The sequence below is a fragment of the Cyprinodon tularosa genome, unplaced genomic scaffold, assembly GCF_016077235.1.
Source record: "Cyprinodon tularosa strain WSP-4 unplaced genomic scaffold, ASM1607723v1 ctg6, whole genome shotgun sequence".
Classification (NCBI taxonomy): Eukaryota; Metazoa; Chordata; class Actinopteri; order Cyprinodontiformes; family Cyprinodontidae; genus Cyprinodon; species Cyprinodon tularosa.
Window position 1 is genome coordinate 4,049,330 of NW_024039340.1, and position 11,484 is coordinate 4,060,813.

Genomic DNA, 11,484 nt, shown 5'->3' on the forward strand with positions numbered 1-11,484 from the left:
CTCTTTACAAAATTTAATTAAATAGGTTAAACTCTAAACTTTTGCACTTGGAGTTTTGGATAGAGCATATAGACATTAATATTTATTAATATATAGTTATATTTATATTGTTATATTTACAATTTCTATATAATTCCTGCTCTAAGTGGGTCGCTCTGTCAGTTAAAGGCACGTTTTACAGTCTCTATACGATTAATCAATTCCTGAATTCATAATTGATTAATCAGATTGTTTTAGCCCTATCTGTTATATATTGAAATTATTTGGTGAAATTTTTATGTATTTTACTCTGTAAGATTCAACAAACTAAAATCAGTTGGTTTCTTTTACAATACATATTTTTCTTTATTCAAACGGTTTGAATTGTAGTAATATTCAAGATGAAGAAAACACATTGATCCCAGTAACACACCCTGAGGATTCCCCAAATTAAACATTTTTACTCATTTCATATTAAAATTGCTTTTGTTTCGTTTTTTTTTTTTTTTTTATCTTTATTTACCTATATTTCAATAGCAGATGTGTTTAAAGATGGAAAACAAATGTTTTCCCTGTAAATCGAAGCGGTCTAAGGATCCTCAGTACATCTTTGTGTCTCCCAGGTCCCGGTGAACCTGCTGCGGGCCGGCCGTATCTTCGTGTTCGAACCTCCTCCTGGAGTCAAAGCCAACATGCTCCGGACCTTCAGCAGCATCCCGGTGGCTCGCATGTGCAAGGTGAGGAAAAAAACATCAGTTGTGAAACTGCATTCAAACAGGAAGTTGGTTTCTTCAACCATTTAATCGTCTTTCCTCTGAAGGCCCCCAACGAGCGAGCTCGGCTCTACTTCCTGCTGGCCTGGTTCCATGCGGTCATCCAGGAGCGCCTGCGGTACGCGCCGCTCGGCTGGTCCAAGAAATACGAGTTCGGAGAGTCCGACCTCCGCTCTGCTTGTGACACGATTGACACCTGGTTGGACGACACCGCCAAGGTTCGCAGCGATGACACGCCTTCTATTTACAGCGGAAAGAACCTCGCAGCTTAAGGAAAGCGACGGTTTTACCTGCTCTGTTTTTATCCGAACACGCAGGGTCGTCAGAACATCGCTCCGGATAAGATCCCCTGGGCCGCCCTCAAGACCCTCATGGCCCAGTCCATCTACGGCGGCCGCATCGACAACGAGTTCGACCAGCGGCTCCTCATCACCTTCCTGGATCGCATCTTCACCAAGGGAAGCTTCGACAGCGGGTTCAAACTGGCTCTGAAGGTGGACGGACAGAAGGACATCAAAATGCCCGACGGCATCAGGTCTGTAACCTTCAGCGGGATTGAAAACGAAATGACAGAAAGACGGAGACCAGATGTAAACCTAGATTTGGTTTCCAGGCGAGAAGAGTTCATGCACTGGGTAGAGATGCTCCCTGACACCCAGACTCCATCTTGGCTGGGGTTGCCGAGCAACGCAGAGAAGGTCCTGCTCACCACCCAGGGTAGGCCTCCATCACCGCCGTTCTCTGCAGCGACGCAGAGTTCAACGCAATCAAACATACTTCTAAATCCTTTATTAACTTCTTTTCTCAATGAATTTATTTTTTTACTTTTTCATTTTAGGGTTTATTTTTATCAATATAAATAATAGGATTCAATGTTTACATCATGAAATATGTTCATGCTGACGGAGGCACTTTCTGCATATGTTTGGTTTTACAAATAAATATTTAGGATTAAGAAAATGAGATTAACAAGATTAGATTAGATTATTCCTCCATCATTTTTAGTTCAAATTTAATGACGGACTAACTGGTCATAATCAAGGAATTATGGTCTTAAATTTGACTCATTAAAATTAAATCAATAATTAATCAAGTATGAAATAAATGTGAGTTGGAGAGAGAGAGAACCTACTCACAGCAATAATTAAGCCAGAACTGTAAAAATAGAAATACATTCAGCATAATTTATTTTTTTTAAACCTCCCTTTTCTGTTAATACTGTTTATCAGTATTAAAAACATTTTAACCATTTAATTTGCATTTAGAATGGACTTAAGATGTTGTTGTTGTTTTTTTGTTTAGAGCTGCAGCCCTAATTTAGATATTATCATTAAGATTTAAGCCGAATCAATTAGTGAGATTCTTCAGGGGGAAACGCAGCGGAAGTAAAACCCTCCTGACCTTCAGGGATCGTATCATTTTCAGCTCGTTGTTAAACCTTCAGACCGTCGTCATCCTTCCTGACTAAACCTCTTTCTCATCCTTCATCCAGAAGTAAACAACTAACTCGACCTTTTAAAGCTGTAAACATTTCATAACTACGTCCTCCATGTTTAATTTATTTCCTTTTTCCCTGATGGGGTGACTGGAAAAGAGCCAGAATATTCTAATCCCAAACTTCACTGATTGTTCGTTTTAAGAACAAAAGATGATTCACAGACGGCTTATCTTTTACAGCTCTAAGTTTATTCAATGAGAAGAAAAATTTTTGGAGGTTTTATCATCAATCAAACGACTGCTGAAGTGTTCCTCTAATAATCTGTCATCTTTCCCTTCATCTCAGTGACAGTCAGGGTTTTAATCTGTAATCCAGTCGCAGCCTTGTGTCATGTAGCATCCAGGCTAGCCTAGCTCCATCATCGCCGCTGGATGTGAAGGTTTGGGTGCGAGGCTCCTCACCCTCCAGCAGCTGTATTTCACAGCCATCCTGTTGCTTTGCTGAGATACCCGCCTCCTCCCCCGATGAACCCCCCTCCCCCTTTATGGAGAGAAATGTGTTCCAGGATTATTGAAAAGAAAGAACATGTTTCAAAGAAGAAAATGTGTTTAAAAAAATTTTAACAGGTTAAATTTGTTTTTAGTGATTTATAATGTTTGTTCAACATTCAACCAACATTTTTACAGTTGGATATTTTTCCTAATTTAATATTTTTAGCACTTTTTTTCAGAAAATGTTGAAATATAAAAAATACATCTTGGAAAAAGACCTTTGAAAAATGAAATACGAAAACAATCTTTGAAAATGGAATATGTAAAATAAATTCTTTTCATTATATGATGCTTTCAAAGCTTTTTTGATTGGGCTTTTTTTAAAACACATTTTTATCAGATTTCCTTTCTTGAAACGTGTTCTTTCCTTTCCGTAATAAAGGAACTAGTTTCCGGATCCCTTTAGGCGACCAGCTTCCCGTTTCCTTCACGCCATCCTCCAGTTTCTCCCTCTTCCTGTTGCATGACTCCATTTTTCTTTCCACAGATTTAGTCCGCTGATTGTGTCTCTTCGTCCACCCGGTTGTGATGTTAAATCTTATCCTCGATTGAAATGTTGCCTGAACCCGTTTTTTCTTGTTTTTGTCTCCTTATTTTGGATTGACACACCTGTCGTTTTAATTAACCAAAGACGCCATTTTTGTTTTCATTCCACAATATAATTGCCTGCCCCCCTCCCCCACCGTGGTTTTGTCTTCCTCCTCCCCTCCCTCCCCCCCTCCCTCCCTCTGCTGGGCTGCACAGGTACTGACATGATGGGTAAGATGCTGAAAATGCAGATGTTGGAGGATGAGGATGACCTGGCCTATGAGACGGAGAAGAAGGAGCGCACTTCGTCCACGTCTGACACTCAGCCAGCCTGGATGAGGACCCTCCACACCACGTCCTGCAACTGGCTGCAGCTCATGCCGCAAACGGTCAATCCGCTGAAACGCACGGTGGAAAACATCAAGGTAAGTAGCCTGACTTCGCCAGATGGATTTGCTCCGCATATCCATCTGGAAACCTTCGGTTGAAGTAATTTTGGGAAGGGGCGAAAATACTGGTTAGCTGATTGGCCTATGTTGGTGATAGACGGGCCAAATAAACCAATCAGATCAACGAAGCATATGACGTACTAACAGAGCGACGACGAAAACACAACCACAAGCCAGGCTACTCTTGCTGAAACCAGTCGGGAGAAGAGCAAAAACATCTTTTCCTCTGAGAAAAGCCTCCAGAGCAGTGTTTTGCTCTTCTTTCAGTGAAGAAATACTCTGTAATTCCGATAAAACTTGCTCGATAGCCAAGCTAACGCTAGTTTCATCGGCTGAAGCCGCCATGTTCTTTAGACTGAACTGTCGCGCTTCTCGTTGCGTCACACCTCAACCCGCCTCGAAGCCAACGCTGATTGGACGTTCGTTTGGTGAACAGCTCCAAATTTTCTTTAACGGAGAATCTCCAGACTGATCTGCGAGTGAAACCTTGAAAGCTCGCGAGATCAGGATGGTCTCACGAGGCTACAAGGTAAGAGCAGAGAGCAAAGAACCGGAGCGGCTGTCGATTAAATTCCCCTTCTGCTGCATCTTAAACATGGAGAAGAGCAGTTTGACGTTCCTTTAAAGGAAAAGTCCGGTCAGTGAGGAATAATCAATGGATTATTATTTATACCTAAAACTAATACACTCACCGGCCACTTTATTAGGTACACCTGTCCAACTGCTCGTTAACACTTAATTTCTAAGCAGCCAATCACATGGCGGCAAATCAGTTTATTTAGGCATATAGACATGGTCAAGACAATCTTCTGCAGTTCAAACCCAGCATCAGTATGGAGAAGAAAGGTGATTTGAGTGACTTTGAACGTGGCATGATTGTTGGTGCCAGAAGGGCTGGTCTGAGTATTTCAGAAACTGCTGATCTACTGGGATTTTCACGCACAACCATCTCTAGGGTTTACAGAGAATGGTCCGAAAAAGAAAAAACATCCAGTGAGCGGCAGTTCTGTGGGCGGAAATGCCTTGTTGATGCCAGAGGTCAGAGGAGAATGGCCAGACTGGTTGGAGCTGATAGAAGGGCAACAGTGACTCAAATAACCACCCGTTACAACCAAGGTGGGCAGAAGAGCATCTCTGAACGCACAGTACGCCGAACTTTGAGGCAGATGGGCTACAGCAGCAGAAGACCACACCGGGTGCCACTCCTTTCAGCTAAGAACAGGAAACTGAGGCTACAATTTACACAAGCTCATCGAAATTGGACAATAGAAGATTGGAAAAACGTTGCCTGGTCTGATGAGTCTCTATTTCTGCTGCGACATTCGGATGGTAGGGTCAGAATTTGGCGTCTACAACATGAAAGCATGGATCCATCCTGCCTTGTATCAACGGTTCATGCTGGTGGTGGTGGTGTCATGGTGTGGGGAATATTTTCTTGGCACTCTTTGGGCCCCTTGGTACCAATTGAGCATCGTTGCAACGCCACAGCCTACCTGAGTATTGTTGCTGACCATGTCCATCTCTTTATGACCACAATGTACCCAACTTCTGATGGCTACTTTCAGCAGGATAATGCGCCATGTCATAAAGCTGGAATCATCTCAGACTGGTTTCTTGAACATGACAATGAGTTCACTGTACTCAAATGGCCTCCACAGTCACCAGATCTCAATCCAATAGAGCATCTTTGGGATGTGGTGGAACGGAAGATTCGCATCATGGATGTGCAGCCGTCAAATCTGCGGCAACTGTGTGATGCCATCATGTCAATATGGACCAAACTCCCTGAGGAATGCTTCCAGCACCTTGTTGAATCTATGCCACCAAGAATTGAGGCAGTTCTGAAGGCAAAAGGGGGTCCGACCCGTTACTAGCATGGGGTACCTAATAAAGTGGCCGGTGAGTGTACGTTCGCTATGATTTAATGAATTTAGCCTTAATCAGTAAAAAAAATTTAAACAATAATTTTCATGGCGATCACTGAGTCTGGGAGCGGCCATTTTTGCCCAAATATAGTAGCCTCTCCCTCCTGCCATCTTCCAGCAGTGACGTCACGGTGCGGTAAGCCTAGTGCCATTCTCCCCACTTTACAAGCTAAATCAATGGGAACTACTAGACACATCTGCAATCAACAACAATTATTGAAGATTTCCAGAGGACTTCACCATTGAAATTCACCAGAGCTATAGTGAAACTGACAATGCCCACGTGCATGGCAGCTGGATGCTGGAATACATCGGGTAAAAGTGAAAAAAAGAGTTATTCCACCTTTCTGATTCCTGATCCTCCACGGACGGGTTGGTCGTTGGATCGCCAACTTGAAGAGGGAGGATTTGCCATCGAACTTCTGGCCAGAGAAAAACCCCGTAATATGTAGCCAACATTTGGAAGAAGAAAGTTTTCAAGATGACTTGGATAATAGCGCGTTGTGACAAACACCAGATACAGCACTGGGACTTGATCAACAGCCGATACCGCACCGTGACGTCACAAACCAGTAGGTGGCAGTAGTGTTCTTTGACAAACATGGATGCCTCCAGTAAAGAACATTCACATGGAAATTACTCTGAATTAAAAACACTGATCATTAATTGAACAGGATGGAATCATTTAATACTTAAAGAACATTCAGAAGTTTGGATTCTGAATATGAGCGACTTTTCCTTTAACCTGTTGAATCAAAGAACGTTAGTAAAGATCAGATTTTTATCCGACATCATTCGATTTTTCTCTGAAACTTACTGATTTCTTCCATAAAAATGTTGAAGTGTTTTGTTTTTCTTCTACCTCGCTTTAAATCCCAGCAAAGATGCTGAAAGTTTTGGTTATTTTCTGGAAAATGTGATCAAATTCTGCATTCGTTTCAACTTTCCTTTGGTCTGAACATCCAGGACCCACTGTTCCGCTTCTTTGAGCGAGAGGTGAAGATGGGCGGCAAGATGCTCCAGGAGGTCCGTCAGGACCTGTCTGACGTGGTGCAGGTGTGCGAGGGGAAGAAGAAGCAGACCAACGACCTGCGCACGCTAATCAGTGACCTTGTTAAAGGTCTTTATTTTTTTCATCCATCCCCAGTTTGAGATGGATCCAATAAACTGGAACACCAGAGCTTCGTCTGTGGTGTGAACCTGCTCCTTTTGTTCCGTAGGTGTCCTCCCCCGCAGCTGGTGCCGCTACACGGTCCCCTCCTCCATGACCGTCATCCAGTGGGTGTTGGACTTCAGTGAGCGAATCAAGCAGCTGCAGCAGATCTCCCAGGCAGCTGCCAGCGGCGGCGCTAAAGAGCTCAAGGTTCAGTTTGTGTTCAGATTCAGAAGCTGTTGTGGTTAAAATGGCTGCTAAAGGCTCTGCTCTCCTCCTCCACCCACCAGAACATCCATGTGTGCCTGGGCAGCCTGTTTGTGCCAGAGGCGTACATTACTGCTACCCGCCAGTATGTGGCGCAAGCTAATAGCTGGTCCCTGGAGGAGCTGTTCCTGGAGGTCAACGTCACCACGGCTCAGGGCGCTTCACTGGACGCCTGCAGCTTCGGCATCAAAGGTCAGACATGAGCCTCCGTCACCCTTACCTTCCACCCATTTAAAGGCACAGAGCGCCGCTCTCATGGTGGCATGGAGCCATTGGAGTTTGGAAACTCAGAAAATTAAATATAATTGAGCATAGAAAGAATTTCAGAAAGTTTTCTGTTTGATCCAAGCCCAGATCTTTAGTAGAACACTCAGTCTCTACGTTTATATGGACACAAACGGTCAGTAGATGGATTGTGGAAAAATTCTTCAACTAATTTAACATTGATTTCAAGTATTTTAAAAGAAAAGAGCCTTAAAATGCTTTAATATTGAAAAATCAATAAAAAATGGATAAAAACAAAAGATATTTTGTAAAATTTAGTTTTTTGTTTTTTTTTTGTCAATTTACCATTTAAAACTTGGACTCTGACATTTGTCAGAAATTTTGGATTTAAACTTGCACATCAAATTTTTCTGATATCTTGACAATTTTTTTTTTCTAGTTTAAATGTAAATATTTTTTTTGCAAATTGGCAAAAGTTGAAAAAGATCAGCTTTTTTTTCTCCCCTCGAAAGTATTCCGAAATTAATTTCAAAAGCTTCTTTTATGGCAGAAATTTACCCTTTTTTCCCCTCCTTTTTATATTGACTAGAAACTGAAACCTGACAAACAACAAATCAAAGAATTCTATTCAGTTTATTTCTATAGCTCTAATTTACATCATGTCATCTCAGGTCACTTTCCAGTTCACCAGATCATCCAGTCAGATTGATTCAAAGTTTTCTATCTAAGGAAAACCAGTTGATTTGAAGCCTTTCTGTTGCAGAATCTGGTTAAAAATAGAAACTGCATAGAACCCTGGAGAGGAGCGTAGATATTGGAGGGAAGTGTCAGTTGATCTTAACTGGTTCTAACGAGTTTCTCCCATCCAGGCCTGAAGCTGCAGGGCGCCACCTGTGCCAACAACAAGCTGTCCCTGTCCACCTCCATCTCCACGGAGCTGCCGCTCACTCAGCTCCGCTGGATGAAGCAGAGCAACGCCGAGAAGAGACACATGGTGAGATCGCCACAGAGCCCAGTCCACAAGATAGAAGCTTCTCAGGCTGAGCTTTCTGTTCTCCGTCTGCAGGTGACCCTACCCGTCTACCTGAACTTCACCAGGACTGACCTCATCTTCACCGTGGACTTCGACATCGCCACCAAGGAGGACCCTCACAGCTTCTACGAGCGCGGAGTCGCTATCCTCTGCACCGAATAATTGCATGGAGTCATTCCTGTCGCCCTAATTAATCATTAAACTGCATTTAATCTGTCTTTCATTACTGGCTTTCCCATAGAGGTAGTGCTTCTGTGACTTATTCTAATAATAACCTTAGAGATGTTTGTGGAGCAGGGATCCTCCGATCGTAGAGTTCCTGGAAAGTGATTGTGAAGGTGAAGAGGAAGTCGTCAGATGGAAAAAAAAATGGGAAGGAAATGAGTTTAGGTGAAAGGTTGGAAATGTTTTAAAGACGATGTTTTTAGATTGAATAAAACTTCTTGCATTGTGATGAAAAAGCTTCTGTTGTTGTTTTTTTTTTTTATAAATTCCTGGTCTTTGTTTAGAGGTATCAGAAAGCAACTAGAAATGAAAATCTATATTTTTTTGTTACAGAATCAGATTCACTTTATTAATCCCTTGTGGTAAATTATATTCTTGCAGTGCAACAGTTTATAGAAGAGAGAAAAATAAGACTAAGTTCAAATAATATAAGGATCACAGTATTTACAATCGGGCGGATTTAGGAAATGTGGGGCCCTAGGCAAAGACAGGCAGGGGGCCCTCTGAATGGAGAAGACAACACATAAACAGCCCCATTCTCCAGATAGAGAAATGTTAATAGAATAGACATCCATTATCTGTTCTAGGTTGTGTCCCTCTCTTCTTGTCCCTTTTCTTCTTGTTTTCCTCTCTATGTTTTGTTTCTAAAGGAATGAAAGATTTTTTCCAAGCACTAAGCTCACTTAGCTGATTGCTCCTTCCTGTGTTTCCAAAAAGGCCAAAGTAAATAACCCAGTCCTTCTTTTCACTGTAGACAAGCCATGATCTGCTTATCTGTTCTCCATTTTTCATTTGGATGAAATAATAGCTGCATGAATCATGACAGCAGACGTTGCTCGAGAAACGACTACCAACACCGAAATTCTCGATGCTATTCGCTCTGAGACGCTGGAAGCCATTAGAAATTTGAAAGGGATGTGCAGGGGTGTCATTCCACGGTATTTATCCCACTCCAGAATCCCCTCGCCAGGAGCGAGCACGGGGTTCATCCATTTTCTGTCACATTTTCTTTGGGGGGTGCTGGTGCCAATTTCCAGCTGTCTACGGGCGAGAGCCCGAACTGTCACCTTGGACAGTTCATCACAAGGCAACATAGAGACAACCATTCACACCTCAGGAGAATTTAGAGAAGACAATTAACCTAACAGTTACGTTTTTGGACTGAGAGGAAGCTGGGGTACCCGGAGAGAACCCACACATGGAGAACATGCAGAAAGAACCCGGGCCGGGAATCGAACCCAGAACCTTCTTGCTGTCAACTATTTCTCTGAAAGCCAACGGCTCGTGTCTAAATGTTCTCATTTCATTGAACACTTTGTCAGACATAATAAAAATAAAATAGTAAATGGAGAATGTCTGTACGTATTATAGGCTACATCCAGAAGGACTTTTACTTTATCCTTTGTCATATTTAGTGTTTGTGTTTTATATTGACTAATTTCTGTATGTTGTAACACTTAGGGAATCGAGGTGGAGTGAACTACAGGTGCTGGTCATAAAATTAGAATATCATGAAAAAGTAGATTGATTTCAGTAATTCCATTTAAAAAGTGAAACTTGTATATTATATTCATACATTACATACAAACTCATATATTTCAGATGTTTATTTTGTTTAATTTTGATGATTACAAATGACAACAAATGAAAATCTCAAATTCATCATATCAGAAAATTAGAATATTGTGAAAAGGTTCAAAATTGATGGCCCCTGGTGCCACACTCTAATCAGCTAATTAACTCAAACCACCTGCAAAAGCCTTTAAATGGTCTTTCAGTCTAGTTCTATAGGCTACACAATCATGGGGAAGACTGCTGACTTGACAGTTGTCCAAAAGACGACCATCGACACCTTGCACAAGGAGGGCAAGACACAAAAGGTCATCGCTAAAGAGGCTGGCTGTTCACAGAGCTCAGTGTCCAAGCACATTAATAGAGAGGCGAAGGGAAGGAAAAGATGTGGTCGAAAAAAGTGTACAAGCAAGAGAGATAACCGCACCCTGGAGAGGATTGTGAAACAAAACCCATTCAAAAATGTGGGGGAGATTCACAAAGAGTGGACTGCAGCTGGAGTGAGTGCTTCAAGAACCACCACACACAGACGTATGAAAGACATGGGTTTCTGCTGTCGCATTCCTTGTGTCAAGCCACTCTTGAACCACAGACAGCGTCAGAAGCGTCTAAACAGAAACAGGACTGGACTGCTGGTGAGTGGTCCAAAGTCATGTTCTCTGATGAAAGTAAATTTTGCATTTCCTTTGGAAATCAAGGTCCCAGAGTCTGGAGGAAAAGAAGAGAGGCACTTCATCCACGTTGCTTGAAGTCCAGTGTAAAGTTTCCACAGTCAGTGATGGTTTGGGGTGCCATGTCATCTGCTGGTGTTGGTCCATTGTGTTTTCTGAGGTCCAGGGTCAACGCAGCCACATACCAGGAAGTTTTAGAGCACTTCATGCTTCCTGCAGCTGACCAACTTTTTGGAGATGCAGATTTCATTTTCCAACAGGACTTGGCACCTGCACACAGTGCCAAAGCTACCAGTACCTGGTTGAAGGACCATGGTATCCCTGTTCTTAATTGGCCAGCAAACTCTCCTGACCTTAACCCCATAGAAAATCTATGGGGTATTGTGAAGAAGAAGATGCAATACACCAGACCCAACAATTCAGAAGAGCTAAAAGCCACTATTAGAGCAACCTGGGCTATCATAACACCTGAGCAGTGCCACAGACTGATCGACTCCATGCCACGCCGCATTGCTGCAGTAATACAGGCCAAAGGAGGCCCAACTAAATACTGAGTGCTGTACATGCTCATACTTTTCATGTTCATACTTTTCAGTTGGCCAACATTTCTATAAATCCTTTGTTTTTATTGGTCTTCAGTAATATTCTAATTTTCTGATATGATGAATTTGAGATTTTCATTTGTTGTCATTTGT

The 11,484-nt window shown here is 42.3% G+C and overlaps 1 protein-coding gene across 1 annotated transcript in view; it reads left to right on the plus strand.

Annotated features, from left to right (window-relative positions):
- Positions 1-8,782, plus strand: part of dync1h1 (dynein, cytoplasmic 1, heavy chain 1) — a 68,408-nt gene extending 59,626 nt beyond the window's left edge. The window contains exons 69-78 of the mRNA XM_038307011.1: positions 603-716; positions 800-970; positions 1,070-1,287; positions 1,366-1,469; positions 3,486-3,694; positions 6,610-6,763; positions 6,864-7,006; positions 7,087-7,255; positions 8,158-8,282; positions 8,355-8,782. Coding sequence (XP_038162939.1) covers positions 603-716; positions 800-970; positions 1,070-1,287; positions 1,366-1,469; positions 3,486-3,694; positions 6,610-6,763; positions 6,864-7,006; positions 7,087-7,255; positions 8,158-8,282; positions 8,355-8,483 — 1,536 coding nt within the window. The 3' untranslated portion in view covers positions 8,484-8,782. The remainder of the gene's footprint in view (positions 1-602; positions 717-799; positions 971-1,069; positions 1,288-1,365; positions 1,470-3,485; positions 3,695-6,609; positions 6,764-6,863; positions 7,007-7,086; positions 7,256-8,157; positions 8,283-8,354) is intronic.
- The last annotated feature ends 2,702 nt before the right edge of the window (positions 8,783-11,484 follow it).